At 42.9% G+C, this 15911-nt stretch overlaps 1 protein-coding gene across 1 annotated transcript in view; it reads left to right on the plus strand.

Moving 5' to 3' along the window:
• Positions 1 to 15911, plus strand: part of piezo1 (piezo type mechanosensitive ion channel component 1 (Er blood group)) — a 304639-nt gene that overhangs the window by 123042 nt on the left and 165686 nt on the right. Inside the window, exons 18-24 of the mRNA XM_088304108.1 lie at positions 5519 to 5685; positions 6686 to 6862; positions 8402 to 8527; positions 10159 to 10359; positions 10569 to 10773; positions 11391 to 11495; positions 11926 to 12082. Of these exons, the coding sequence (XP_088160234.1) occupies positions 5519 to 5685; positions 6686 to 6862; positions 8402 to 8527; positions 10159 to 10359; positions 10569 to 10773; positions 11391 to 11495; positions 11926 to 12082 (1138 nt within the window). The remainder of the gene's footprint in view (positions 1 to 5518; positions 5686 to 6685; positions 6863 to 8401; positions 8528 to 10158; positions 10360 to 10568; positions 10774 to 11390; positions 11496 to 11925; positions 12083 to 15911) is intronic.

The raw sequence follows: 15911 nt of genomic DNA on the forward strand, positions 1-15911 counted from the left end.
ACGCCTTCTCCAAGTCCACAAAACACATGTAGACTGGTTGGGCGAACTCCCATGCACCCTCAAGGACCCTATAGAGAGTGTAGAGCTGGTCCACCGTTCCACGGCCAGAACGAAAACCACACTGCTCCTCTTGGATCTGAGATTCAACCTCCCGACCGACCCTCCTCTCCAATACCCCTGAGTAGACCTTACCAGGGAGGCTGAGGAGTGTGATTCCTCTATAATTGGAACACACCCTCCGGTCCCCCTTCTTAAAAAGGGGGACCACCACCACGGTCTGCCAATCCAGAGGCACTGTCCCCGATGTCCACGCAATGTTGTAGAGGCGTGTCAACCATAACAGCCCCACAACATCCAGAGCCCTAAGGAACTCCGGGCGGATCTCATCCACCCCCGGGGCCTTGCCACCGAGGAGCTTGTTAACCACCTCGGTTACTTCAATACCCTGAGATAGAAGAGTCCACCACGGAGTCCTCAGGCTCTGCTTCCTCAATGGAAGGCGTGTCGGTAGAATTGAGGAGGTCTTCGAAGTATTCTCCCCACCGACTCACAACGTCCCGAGTCGAGGTCAGCAGCACCCCATCTCCACTATAAATAGTCTTAATGGTGCACTGCTTCCCTCTCCTGAGATGTCGGATGGTGGACCAGAATTTCTTCGAAGCCGTCTGGAAGTCGTTTTCCATGGCCTCACCGAACTCCTCCCACGCCCGAGTTTTTGCTTCGGCAACCACCGAAGCCGTATTCCGCTTGGCCAGTCGGTACCTGTCAGCTGCCTCCGGAGTCCCACAGGCCAGAACGGCCCGATAGGACTCTTTCTTCAGGCTGACAGCATCCCTTACCGCCGGTGTCCACCAGCGGGTTCGGGGGTTGCCGCCACGACAGGCACCGACAACCTTGCGTCCACAGCTTCGATCGGCTGCTTCAACAATGGAGGCACGAAACATGGTCCACTCAGACTCAATGTCCCCAGCCTCCCCCGGTACGAGGGAGTTGAAACTTTTTCTGACAGGGGATTTTGCCAAGCGTTCCCAGCAGACCCTCACAATACGCTTGGGTCTGCCGGGTCGGGCCGGCATCTTCCCCCACCATCGGAGCCAACTCACCACCAGGTGGTGATCAGTTGACAGCTCCGCCCCTCTCTTCACCCGAGTGTCCAAAACATGCGGCCGCAAATCCGATGACACGACTACAAAGTCGATCATCGAACTGCGGCCTAGGGTGTCCTAGTGCCAAGTGCACATATGGACACCCTTATGCTTGAACATGGTGTTCGTTATCGACAATCCATGACGAGCACAGAAGTCTAGTAACAGAACACCGCTCGGGTTCAGATTGGGGGGGCCAATCCTCCCAATCACGCCCTTCCAGGTCTCATTGTCGTTACCCACGTGAGCATTGAATTCCCCCAGCAGGACGAGGGAGTCTCCAGGGGGAACGCTCTCCAGCACACCCTCCAAAGACTCCAAAAAGGGTGGATACTCTGAACTGCTGTTTGGTGCATAAGCACAAACAACAACAGTCAGCACCCGTCCCCCCACCTTGGCTACCCTCTCGTCTACCGGGGTGAACCCCAGTGTACAGGCACCAAGCCGGGGGGCAATAAGTATGCCCACACCTGCTCGGCGTCTCTCACCTTGGGCAACTCCAGAGTGGAAGAGTGTCCAACCCCTCTGAAGAGGACTGGTACCAGAGCCTAAGCTGTGTGTGGAGGTGAGCCCGACTATATCTAGTCGGAATTTCCCTGCCTCACACACCAGCTCAGGCTCCTTCCCCGCCAGAGAGGTGACATTCCATGTCCCAAGAGCTAGTTTCTGTAGCCGGGGATCAGAGCGCCAAGGTCCCTGCCTCTTGCCGCTGCCCGACTTGCATTGCACCGAACCCCTTTGGCCCCTCCTACAGGTGGTGAGCCCATGTGAGGGGGGACCCACGTTGCCTCTTCCGGCTGAGCCTGGCCGAGCCCCATGGGTGCAGGCCCGGCCACTAGGCGCTCGCCAACGAGCTCCACCTCCAGGCCTGTCTCCAGAGGGGGGCCCCGGTGACCCGCGTCCGGGCAAGGGAAATCGTGATCCATATATTGTGGTCATCATTGGGGTTCTTGTGAGGCATGCTTTGTCTGGACCCTCACCTAGGACCTGTTTGCCATGGGTGACCCTACCAGGGGCAAAAAAGCCCCCGACAACTTAGCTCCTAGGATCATTGGGACACGCAAACCGCTCCACCACGAGAAGGTGACAGCTCATGGAGGAGGAGACGGTATGTGCGTTGTGCAAAACATTGCATTGGCTAAGAATCCCTGAAAATGGCACCTCTAAAGAGACACACCTACGATGCAAAGTTTAAACTGCAAGCTAGATCAAAGAATCCATGGTTAAGGAGGAAGCAGGAAGACGAGCTTCTTTTCTTTTCTTTTCTTTTTTTTACTTTTTTAAACATAGAAAACTAACAGTAACAGAAAGGGGTAAAAAAATAATATGGAAGAAAAACTTCGCCTAGACAAGCTGAGTTGACATGGAAACAAGGCGAGGTGGCTCGAGTTGGAAGACCAACCAGAGCATTAAAAATCAATCCGGACCGACAGATGGTTCAGACCGGACCCATGACCAATCTATGATGATTTTTTTTTTCAGGGCGCATTCGCAAACGACGCTGCAATTCTAGTTAATACGGAAAAGGCGTCACTGATTTGAGCCAATCAAATCTTTTGTTTACGATCCACTGCCAATTGCGCAGCAGACCGGAAAAGAGTGCTGCTGACAGTTTGCCGTGCTAAAAAGTTAGCAAGGTCGATGCGTGTTGTTTTAAATGAATGGACGGAGAAATTAAGTTGCGTTCTGGCTGCAGCAGATTCAAAACCAGGGTGCATCATAGGCTCGGAAACCGTCGCAACATTGCGAAGCGCCACTACGAAACAAAGCCCCGCCCTTTTGGGCAACGTTATCCGCTGAAGTTTGAGGTGAGCGCAGGCAAAAACATCGAACTTTGAGTGCAGTATAACAGATTTTTACATTTTCGTTTACAGCCCAGCGGCATGCAAACGAATGTTCACAAAAAGTATCATGGATTTTGGGGAAACATAAAAAAACATTCAGTGATGGGGAAGTTGTCAAGGAGTGCTTAAATGCAGTTGCACAAACATTATTTACAGGAAATAACAAAGCCCAGATGTGTGAAATAATCTACCAAATCCCAACGGCCCTGACTCCGTTCCAACCCAGATTTAAGGGCAGTCACAAACTCATTTTTCTCATTAAGAGAAGTTAAAAAATATTCAAAAGGAATGGTGGTGTCAAAGCTCATTTTGAATTACTTTTTCATGAGGACAGCCATTTTTATTATGTACTGAACATGTTGACCTGTTTGGATAATTAGGCTTTCCGTTTTATTTTTAGGCTGATAACTCTTTGATTTAAAAAAAAAAAAAAAAAGATGTTAACTCAATGCTTAGCACTTGATATATTTCTGCAGGAGATATTTTCCTGTTTTTTTTTCTGGAAGTGGCACCCTTAAGTTCCTGGAGACATATTTTCTTGAATGTGAAAACGCCTTATATTTGTTTGACTGGCCAAGGTGTTTAATGGGAACATTGCTAAATATTTAGTATATAAGTGTGCTCTGTTGAAAATGACTAAATATTGGAACTATATAAAAATATGAACATAGGCTCGACATTAAGGGAAGTTGGACTTTGGTTCGGACCTTTGAATTGGAAAAATATTAGTCGTGGACCTCTGTGACTTTTAATTGAATACCTCTGCAACAGGAGGCAATAACACTGAAACGACACCGTCTGTCCATCTGGGCAAAGATGACCGTAGCGTAGCAATCTCTGGCGGATTACAAAGAAAAAGTGGCTTCCTCTTGTCGTACAGTAAAAAGATTGCTGACAAACATATCCAGCTCAACCACATCGCCAACATGAACGAGGGGCCGCTCACTTTTGAAATCCCAGTCGAAAGTCATCTTTTACTGTTGTGCTTGGTTGCCATGGTAATGGACAGAAACTGTCACCTATAGTGATATTTAAGAGAAAGACGCTGTTACATTATTGTATAATTTCGTAGAGAGAGAGGGTGATTCTCAAATTTACTTTGCTGATGCTCAACTTGCATTCCCACAATACTCACGACGTCGCTCTAACCAGGCATCTGATTGGCTGCGACATCAACAACTTTAATCTTAGTATGTTAGATTAACCTTTACACCGACGCTGCCCAAAGCACACCACTCACCATATCTCTCTAACCAGGCATCTGATTGGCTGAGACATTAACAACATTTACTGTAAAAGGTTGGATTAATCTAAACAGTCGCTGCCCCAAGAAAAGTTTCCAGCCGAATGCATCATTCAGGCCAATCAAAAGGGCTGGATGGAGGAAGAGAAAATAAGTGGCTGAGTGAGGTTTACGTAAAATAACCTTTTTTTGTTTGTTTTTTTACCACACGTCCACCTCACTGTTGTTCTGTCACCGCTGATACGTGCCTATCTCACAGCCGCCGTGAAAAAAAAAACGTATGAAGCAAATGAGCTCGGAGCATGCCATTATACTGGGAGGCTTGATGAGGGGACGCCAACCTCTAGCCATCGGTGTTAAAAGGGCATTCAAAGTTAAGTTGCATGCTCTGTGGGAGCGATGGATTACAGATGGCAAACACAGCTCTATTAAGACTAGGAGGCAGCGCAGGGCTGCTATGCCACAAATTGTGAGTAGATTTTTAGAAGCATGAGCTCATGTGTCTGCTGTGTCTGTTTGCCCTGAGTTTTCACAAAAGCATATTTGAAGGGCCGCACGGTAGCCACTGACAATGATGAGGGGAACTGCCATGTTTGATGGAAAACATGCCTCGCTGTTCATTTTCAGATAGAGAAGATGAGGAGTTATATGGATTTGCAGATGATGACTGATAAAAAAAAAAAAATGTGAGTACATTGTTGAATACTTCAATAATGTACAGCCGAATTCAGTTTTGCCCCCGCTGCCTTTTTAAAGACGTACTCTAGCATGCACGCTACCGTATGTTTTAGCATGCATGCTAAGCTATGGTATGTTTTGACATGCCTGCGCCCAATAATACGGTGCGCCCTATGTTTGTGTTAAGTACAGAAATCGTGCCCGCAACTGAGAGCGCGCCCTTTAATACGGTATGCCATATGGTCATGAAAATACTTTAAGCAGGTTATTCAGAATGACTGAGAAATCAACATTTTGGTCCTTATAGGAATTAGCCAGCTGAGATGGCCCATTTTTTACTAACCAGCTCAGTTGATATATTTTTTTGACTGGGAAACTGACATTAGTAATCATTTTCTTTTTTATCTATTCATTTTGGAGAAATTAGCAAGTAAGTGACGACTTAGAAAATGGCCATTTTTAATGGCGAATATACCCACGACCCCATCCGCTCTATTAATAATAATTCCTACAATGATCGGCCTGAAAAAAAAGTTGCATTCAACAGCCGTAGATGTTTTATTGTCTTTTTTTCTAGTTATTCATGATCTGTTTCCTTTTGTTTTCAGTGGAGTGTATGCCCAGTAAATGGAGTCTGGTGATTGACAGGTTACTGGTTCTGTTTAAAAAGTTCTCAGACCTTCTCAACAAAGGTCAGGTCTTTCTTTGGACTCTCCTGGAGCTTCACATTATTAGGATGGTGGCATTCTACTCTGTGTGGGTGGCACTAAAAGACGTAAGTACAGATAACAATGTTGTGGAAATAAATGCACATTATTAAATATATACACCAGATTATTTTTTGCTATGCATGATACAAACATTGATTACCCCCCAATGTTGAACAGAATCTAGAGGCCGGGATGCTTGTCGACCTCTTGATTTAATAAATTTTATACAATACAATAAAAATGTATTTATAGAGCGCATTTCACAACAGCTTGAGCTGTAACAAAGCACTTTCCATATGATGTAATAGAAATTAGCAGTGAATTAACCCATGTAGGCACAGCATTTTCAGATATAGTCAAGACCATGCGATCAAACACACAAGACATTCTTGAATATAGATAATTTCAGAATTAACAGAAAACCACAACTAAAAAGTTTTATATGCAATTAAAAAAATGCACACACATAAAATACTAGACACAAACAAACATTGTAGATTTGTGTTGTCATAGCAAAGTGAAGCGACGTCTTCTGGTTCCACCTTTGTATAATAATAATAATAATAATACTAATAATATTCCCTTTATTAGTCCCACAATGGGGAAATTCGAGATTCGAACCCTGGCCTCCTGGGGAGACTGGGTCCTGAACGCGGCGCCTTAGACCACTCGGCCATCCTGGCAGCCACTCGGCCATCCTGGCCGCCTAAAATTCGAGATTCGAACCCAGGCCTCCTGGGGAGACTGGGTCCTGAACGCGGCGCCTTAGACCACTCGGCCATCCTGGCATCCCATCCCATCAAAGCCAGCCATCGCAGTCAACGTAGAGAAGAAACGAAAACCCACTTTTAAATAAATTAGTCCCTCTTAATTTTAAAATGCAAAAACAAAAGCTTCCAAGGCCTTATTTTAGGTACTGCTCCATTCCTGCTCAACTAACTTTTGCAAGCAATATAATGAATTGAAGCTTCAGTTGACGTTTTTTTTTAGAAAAGGGAAGTGCCCATAACTGATGTGTATTTAAAAATGCATTCAACCTAAATGATTATTTTATGTTTATTGTAGCCATCTGTGTTTAACCTGGTCCTGGTGGTGCTGTGGTCTTTGGCAATGCCATTCAGTCGCTTCAGACCTATGGCTTCCACTCTGTCAACAATCTGGGTGTGTGTCATCATCATGTGTAAAATGCTGTACCAGCTTAGTGTTTTCAACCCTACTGAGTACTCCAACAACTGCAGCCTGGTAAGAGTTGCATGAAATCATCTTCTCACCAATACTTCCAACATAAACATCCTAGTTACTTTCACGGTTGATACAGTGATCTCTCTCTCTCTCTCTCTCTCTCTCTCTCTCTCTATATATATATATATATATATATATATATATATATATATATATATATATATATATATATATATATATATATATATATATATATATATATATATATAATGGCCATGAGCCATCACCTTACTGTGATGGAGGGGGTCTGTGTGTCCCATTGATCTTAGGGGCTAGGTTGTCTGGGGCTTTACAAACCAGTGATGAGAAATATCAATCAATCCATATTTCTCTTGCCCGGATGCGGGTCACCGGGTTGCCCCTCTGGAGCCAGGCCCGGAGTTGGGGTTCGTTGGCGAGAGCCTGGTGGCTGGGCCTGGCCCCTTGGGGTCCGGCCAGGCTAAGCCCAAAAAGGCAATGTGGGTCCTCCGTCTCATGGGCTCACCACCTGTGGGAGAGTCCAAAGGGGTAGGGTGCCCTGTAAGCCGGGCTGCGGCAAGAAGCAGGGACCTTGGCGCTCCAATCCTACAGCCACTAGCTCTTGGGACATGGAATGTAACCTCTCTGGCAGGGAAGGAGCCGGAGCTGGTGTGTGAGGCAGAGAAGTTCAGACTATATATAGTCGGGCTCACCTCCACACATAACTTGGGCTCCTGTACCTGTCCACTTGAGTGGGGAAGGACACGCTTCCATTTTGGAGTTCCTCAAGGTTAGCGCGGCGAGCAGGTGTGGCCATACTTACTTTTTGGCTTGTGGAGTTGATGGGAAGAATACTTCCAAGACCTCTGCAATTCCACCGACACGCCTTCCATTGAGGGTGGAAGTTCCTCGGTGGAAAAACCGAGATGAGATACGCCTGGAGTTCCGAAAGGCTCTGGATGTTGTGGGACTGTCATGGTTGACACGCCTCTACAACATTGCATGGACATCGGGGGCAGTGCCTCTGGATTGACAGACTGGGGTGGTGGTCCTCTTTCTAGGAAGGGGGACCGGAGCGTGTGTTCCAATTATAGAGGAATTACACTTCTCAGCCTCCCTGGTAAGGTCTACTCATACATACACACACACACACACATATATATATAAATAATATATATATATATATATTTTTTATTTTTTTTATTTGTATATATATCTTGTACTCACTCACAAACCCATTTAAATCAGACCCAGTCATTCAACTTATATCTTCTTCATTGTATTTCCTCCTGTAGCAATACCTCCTCCAATTACAATGTCTTTATTAATATTATTATTATCATTAGCATTTTTTTCTATTAACTTTGTGATGTTTTGTTCTCTTTTATAACAAAAGAGTCTATCTTATTTTTTCTCTTCACTTTCCGAGGTTTTGTTCTCCTTTTTAGCAAAAGCGTTTGAATGACACATAGCCAATGTATCTGAGATAAAAGGTGGCAATTCATCTCGAGCTTTGAATTCCAGCTGTGCTTCAGAATTATATTTGTCTCACCTCACAGATTCTTTCTTTTTTCCTTATAGCCACTTCTGAATGAAACCAATTTTTCACAAAGGGAACTAATGAATTCGTCCCTGTATAATGCACCAGTGGATCCAGCCAAATGGTTTGGCATAAGGAAGGAAGCAACTGTACTGGACTATAGCAAGGTATAAGTGTTGTCTCATGTTGACTAGCCTTGAGGGAATGCAACCCAGGCAGCTAATTTTTGATATATCTGAAGCTATACAGCAATCGTTCATTCATTTTTCAAAACAAAACAGAATCCCAAAACAGAATTAATAGCTTGTCTTCTCAATATTGTTTCCAAAAACCAAACTGAAGAGAAAAAAACTGACGGCAAACTGTCAAAGATGACTAAGCCATCTTAAACAATGTCAACTTTGCATCAAAATTGACATAATTTACCAAATGACACAAAGATTCCATTCATGTTCATGACAGGTGTCATGTCATGATTATGACAGTCATATACATTACATAGATTATATAGAGTCTTATGACAGTCTAATGAACCCACATTCAAATAAAGTGTTATCAATTGATTTTTTTTAGATTACATTGGCATTTGACTGTCTTGAAATCGCTGTATTTATTCAGTCACTATCTTTTATGGATATTGGAGTTAGAAATATTTTAACCCAAATTCTTTGCCTATGATGTCAAAAAATGTGAAAAATATCCACTTCAAAATCATATGACCGACAACACTTTCTTAGTTACTGTATGATCATTCAGTGAGTTTGAGTTCATAGACATAAGAAATCAGGAACAATCAGCAATCTCGCTTAGCTGACAAACCAACAAGGGACCAAGCGGAGGCAGTGTGATCAGAGGCCGAAGGTAGGCAAGTCAGATTCTAACAGTTTAGGATAGTTTGATGCCAATAATCGTAAAAATAATATCCGCAACAAATTTGCTTATCATACCCAGCACTTGTGATTAATTTACTACATTGTCCATCCATCCATTATCTGTACCGCTATTCCTCTCAAGGCTCGCGGGGGGTGCTGGAGCCTATCCCCGCTATCTTCTGGCAGTAGGCAGGGGACACCGTGAACGGGTTGCCAGCCAATTGCAGGGCACACAGAGACGAATAACCATCCGCGCTCACACTCATACCCAGGGGCAATTTAGAGTGTCCAATCGACCTGCCACATGCATGTTTTTTGGAATGTGGGAGGAAACCGGACTACCGGGAGGAAACCCACACAGGCATGGGGAGAACATGCACACTCCACACAGGAAGACTGTAGGTGGGATCGAACCCACGACCGCAGCTGTTTCTCACTGTGAGGCCATCAAGCTAACCAGTCGGACCACCGTGCCGCCCACCATTTACTACATTATGTTTTATTTAATTACTTAATCTTTAATTAATTTTATTGATTTATTTAATTAAATTATTTGTGATAATGCACTGAAGAGGGGAGCTCTCCAATATCGTACAGTGAGTACAATGTCAATAAAGCCCATTCGAATTCTGATTCAGATTCTGATATTTACTACTGACAGCTCAGGAGCGCTTTACTAGCCTCCAAGTGTAAAAGCCCACAGAGGAGAAAGCAGAGGTGGTGTGAAAGGGTCAAATAAAACCAAGGTGGCTTAAAAAAAAAGCACAAAATTAAAATATTTGTGTTTGCAAGTCTCATTGCCGTTATTGATCAAGTATATGAAAATTAACCATATTTGATACCAGCTGACCTGTATTATGTTTTTTTTTTTTTTTTTGGCATCAAATAGTTTCATTTAATATTGACTCTTTTACTTATTTCTGCAGAACCATTTAGTAGTGTTGCTGTTGTTGGTGTTTGAGGCCACAGTGTATCGTCACCAGGCCCACCACTATCGGCAGCTGCGACAATCTCCCTCGAACATACCTGCTTTGTTCCCAGATGTCACTCGGAATACTTTAGACGAAGGCCTCCTACCCTGCTTCAAGTACCTACTCAACTACACATTCTATAAATTTGGATTGGAGGTGACAGAAACGTGTTGCTTTATTTACTCGTTCACAATGACTGACTAAAATCTTGATTTTTAAAGATGTTTCATTTTGATGGCATTGATTTATCATGATGGTCTTCCTCTGATACACACTTCAGAACATTTTTCTTTCTGCATATCCCAGTTCATCTAAAAAAAAAAACATTTTTTGACTGCCTTGAATTTTTTTATTTTTATTTTAAGATCTGTTTCCTGATGACTGTGAATGTGATCGGTCAACGAATGAACTTCTTGGTGATAATCCATGGTTGTTGGTTGGTGGCCATCTTGGTGAGGCGACGCCGGGCAGCTATTGCAAGGATATGGCCAAAATATTGTCTCTTTCTGGCCATCTTCATGATTTATCAATACATACTATGTGTGGGAATACCACCTGCCCTATGTAAAGGTGAGCCTTTAGAAGTTAAAACACAAGGAACTATCAGGTACATCTACAACATCGTTTGCATGGTTGGATGACTTGAAAGGGTTAATTCCAGGAGGCTATTTTGAATCTATTTTTCCTCATAACATGTAGAAGAAGTGACATAAAAAAAAATACTCATGCTGATGAGTTAGTTACCAAGAAATGGATTACAAGGTTATCAGAATACCTGTGGTTAAAATGATACAATTTTATTACTACCAATTTCATAGTAGTAGAAGCAACTTTTCCCAGTCAGAGGTTGCATGTTATCTTTGGCAAGGTTTTTACACCGGATGCCCATCCTGTCACAAGCCACCATTTTTTATCTGGGCTTGGTACCAGAAGTGGCATCTTACCTAAGGATCCAATTGAATGATACAGTTTGCTCTGATGGTGATTTGAACCACAGTGCCAGTGTTAGAATTCAGTGGTGTTACCCACTGTGTTATCTCACCTGCATTTTCTTTTTTATTTTTATAATCATCAATCATGATCATCATTGTCTAGTGCTGCTGCTACTACGACTAATTTATGACATTATGGTCTGAGAGTAAACATCTGGAAATCTGTGTTTTGTTTTGTTTTTTTTTTTGCTATAGATTACCCTTGGCGGTGGAACACCCCTCTATTAATGAACTCTTCTCTAATAAAATGGCTATATCTGCCAGACTTCTACACTGTGCCTAACTCCCAAAGCCTGATAGGTTGGTTGGTGTTCATTTGGTTTTGTGTCTGTGTCCAAGTGTCTTTTTTTCCTCTATGATATCTCCATCAGTTTACCTTTGTAATTCACAACCACTTCTTTAGTCTGTTGTGATTCATTAAATTCAGATTTATTTTCACCATTCCATACCATAAACTGTAATTACAACACATACTGCAATATCACAAGTTACTCTGTGATTCCCACCCCTATTAACAAAGTCATCATAATTATGATTATACCGCACTGTGGGGAAAAAAATCGCAAACATGAAACACCACTACTGTTTTTTTCAATAAACAGGACAGATTCCTTGTTGGTCTCATTGTTGATGAGGTCTTTATTTCTCAATGTGTATTTTTGCTCGTACAAAGCCATTTTCTACTCAGTTTCATAATGCTTCCTTTTCATGGGTTATTTCTCTTCCACAGTGGATTTTGTGCTTCTGATTTGTGCGTCCCAGCAGTGGAAAGTATTTAAGTGTGAGCAGTGTGAGGAGTGGGTGGCTCTGGCTGGAGATAATACAGACAACCCTGATCCTATGGAAGGGCGACTGTTTAATCCCGCACCTAACTTTGTCAACTGCAGGTAAATTTACTATTCTAAAGCTATAAAAATATAAAATCTATCAAATTAATTACTTGGTACACTTTCTCTGTTCTGAAGATTGATAATGTGTCATTACACAGGGAAGGAAAATTAGGAGAGTTACTGTGCACTTTTTATTTTTATTAAAAGACATGTTTCAATATTGAATGCATACAGTACCTGTCAAGTCACGTCACATTTATTTATATAGCCCTTAATTACAAAAATGTCTCAAAGGGATTTACATGCACACAGTTGACAAATATGAACAACATCCCCTGATCTTAACCCCCAGGAAGGTGAGGGAAAAAAAACTTAGATCTTCAGGTTCAAATTTTTTTTCTGGTGTAGCGTCTCCCTATTTTGGCCTCGGTGGGTGTGTTAGGGTGTTGCTTGACATTTTTAGTGAGACACGCCAATTGGCCATTCACCCACCTTGTGGCAGAACAGCTCGTTCAGGCTGGTATTCCTGTCGAAAAAGGCTTTGGGAGGAGGGATTTCAGGGTATTGTTATTGGCATATAGGTGATGCCACTTCCTCCTCTGTTTAGAGATGGCTTTTCAGTATGATATGGATGAATACGGAAACTTTCCGGCAGCTGGTTTACAAGAAAAATTGCGTACAAATATACCTGCACCGTAATTTACAGAATTTGAAATCACAACTGAATCACATTCAAAATCTGTTTAAGCACTGTATTTTCCGGACTATAAGCCGCTACTTTTTTCCTAAATGTTGAACCTTGCGGCTAATATAACAATGCGTTTTTTCTGTGGATTTTTCTTTCACTGGTAGGGCCGCTCTATAGTTCAGAAAATACGCTAAATAAATCAAGATTTTTTTCTCTGGGGTCTGTTCTGTTTTAAGTTGCAAAGTTGTTGCTGTGTTAAAAGAACACTGTTTAAACAATCTGTTTATGTACCTATATATGTATTCATAGTACAAAATCGTTCTGTAGATGCAGTAAACAACAAATTTTTTTTCAACATCAAAAACTGCGGCTTATAGCCTGAAGCGGCTTTTGTATCATTTTTTAAAAAAAAACCATACATACGTTGCTGCGGCTTATAAGCGGCTGCGCCTTATGGTCCGGGGGTATGGTGCACAAAAAATCTGGATGATTTAACAAGATCGTCTGTTTTTTTTTTTAAAAAACAGTCGAAAAAAATATTTTTCTGTGCATGTTACATGTATTTAATGTGTATTATGTATCCAAAGTATGTTGAAGATACTGAATGTCATTCAAGGAAAAAGTCATTTGGGCTGGCCAGCCACAATAAGAAAAAAGAAAATAAATTATTAAGTGTAACCTACTCAAACTCTTTTGATAGTGTATATTTTTTTTCTGACCAAGATTCCTTGTGAAAGCAATAACTTCAACTTGTAACTGTCTTTTCATTATTTTGTATTTTTTTTGTAATTTACATACATTTCTCACAGTTTAAGGGCGTCATGGCTCCGTGCCTTTGTGGATTTTCTCCGGTAACTCCGGTTTCCTCCCACATTCCAAAACATGCCTGGTAGGTTAATTGAACAGTCTAAATTGGCCCTTGTTGCGAATGTGAGCGTCTATGTGTGCCCTGCGATTGGCTGGCAACGGTCCAGGTGTCCCCTGCCGACTGCCACAAGACAGCTGGGATAGGCTCCAGCATATCCGCGACCGTGTGAAGAAAAAGTGGCTCAGAAAATAGATGGAGGTTTATTCACCGTCTAACTTGCATGTCTCAATAATGCTTACACATACTTACACCCTACATTAAATTCAATATAGAAGTAAAAAGAAATGACACTATCATTGAAGCAGTTGCTGACATCTCTGCGTTTCTTAATGGTTATAATGCCATTCTATAGCCTGATATAAAAACTCAGGGATGGCAAGGCAAAAGGCAAAATATGTTGACTAGTAAGTTGGGCCAACATTTTTCAAGAACTGAGTGGCCATTAAAATGAACACCTTACATTCAACCGTCCCATGGGCTCACCACCTGAGACGGGGGCCATAAGGGTTTGGTGCTATGTGGGCTGGGAAGCGGCAAGAGGCGGGGACTTTTGCGCTCCGATCCCGAGATACAGAAGCTAGCTTTTGTAACATGGAATGTCACCTCTCTGGCTGGGAGAGCCTGAGTTCGTGTGCGAGGTAGAGAAGTTCTGACCTGACATAGTTGGACTCACCTCCACACAACACCTTGTGCTCTGGAACCAGTCCTCTCGAGATGGGTTTGACACTCTTCTACTCTGAAGTTGCCCAAGGTGAGAGGCGCCGAGCAGGTGTGGGCATACTCATTTCCCCCCCCACGCCACTACATTGGGGTACACCCCGTGGACAAGAGGGTGGCCTCCCTCCGCCCTATAGGGTGGGGGAATGGCACTTGACTGTTGTCTGAGTCTTTGGAGGGTGGCCTGAAGAGCGCTCCCCCCTTGGAGACTCACTCATTCTGCTGGCAGAATTCAATATTCACGTGGGATATGACAGTGAGTCCTGGAAGGGCGTGACTGGGAGGAACGGCCCCACTGATCTGCACCTGAGTGGGGTTCTGTTATTGGACTTCTGTGCTCGGCAGCATGGATTGTCCATAACAATCACCATGTTCAAACATAAAGGTGTCCACATGTACACTTGGTACCAGGACACCCTGGGCCGCAGTTCAATGATCGACTTTCGAGTCATCGAAAGCTCGATGAAATTTTGTACTTCTCAGCAGCTTTTAGATTTCAAATTATGTATTTTCAGTGAACGTAAGAATAGTCAGATATACAAATACTTAAATGTATGGTTTTAAAGTAGAATTAGCTCAAGTCACCTTTTTAATGGCAGCCAATCTTACAAAGTAACCTAAAAATAACTAGTGATATCTGTATATACATGTTTTGAAGATAGATAAGTAGACATGCATATGATCGTGCATTAAGGCTCAATAAAATTCATAAAAGGAATTTGACCAATGTCTTGACCAGCATTGGTGTATTTAAGTACAGCGACTGCTCTGAATCAGAGTGGATCCACAGTACGACAGTAGACTTTGTATAATGGGTGGTGCAAAAACAAACGTGAAAAAAGTCATACAAAATGCTTCTAATCTTATTTTCTAATTTTGAAGACGTCAGACCGCCGAGTAGAGACACTTCCGCTCATCGAGCGTCCGCTCATTGAGGTATCCCTGAGTGTCAGGTCGCCGCAATATGCGCATACCCTTCTCAACTGTTTCAAAGCCATCAGTGTGTGAACATATGAGTCTTGGTATCTTAGCGTAACATTGTTTCACACTTTTGTTCACTTAAGACTTCAGGAAAAAAATAATTTAATGACATTAACAACATTTCTTAGCTTGACATTAAACAAGGTATGAGACATTTGCTTGATTTTTTTTATTTACTTAAAAACTGCCACAATACACAAAAAAATATTTTTTAGTATAAAGAACTAGGTATCAATCGTTGTTTCCGTGTGTGTATACATAATCATGATTTACTGTCTAAAAGTCTCTATTGTATTTGACTGCAGTTCTAGTTTGTCGCCACCAAATGTCATTATCACTGAAGCTTCAAACCACTCAGAACTGATTGCTTCAAATGGTTCAGTGCTTCATAAAAGCTTCATTTGTCCATCACTACCGACTGGCCAAGCGGAATAGGGCTTCAGGTTTGAATGCCTGCCCCCGCTCAGGCTCCCCTGCTGCAGCCCCCACCAACCCCTCCTGCCACTGCGAACAAGACCCTCTCTCCCCTCTCTCTCCACAGGCTCCAGTTCCCAGCCACATCAGACAACCACCACTTCCTCCTGCTCAGCTTTGTTCCTCAGAACATCCCAGGTGAAGAACCAGCTGAGGAA

This window comes from Idiotropiscis lumnitzeri, chromosome 9 (assembly GCF_059441095.1).
Source record: "Idiotropiscis lumnitzeri isolate Australia: NSW breed Sydney's pygmy pipehorse chromosome 9, RoL_Ilum_1.0, whole genome shotgun sequence".
In the NCBI taxonomy this organism is placed as follows: domain Eukaryota; kingdom Metazoa; phylum Chordata; class Actinopteri; order Syngnathiformes; family Syngnathidae; genus Idiotropiscis; species Idiotropiscis lumnitzeri.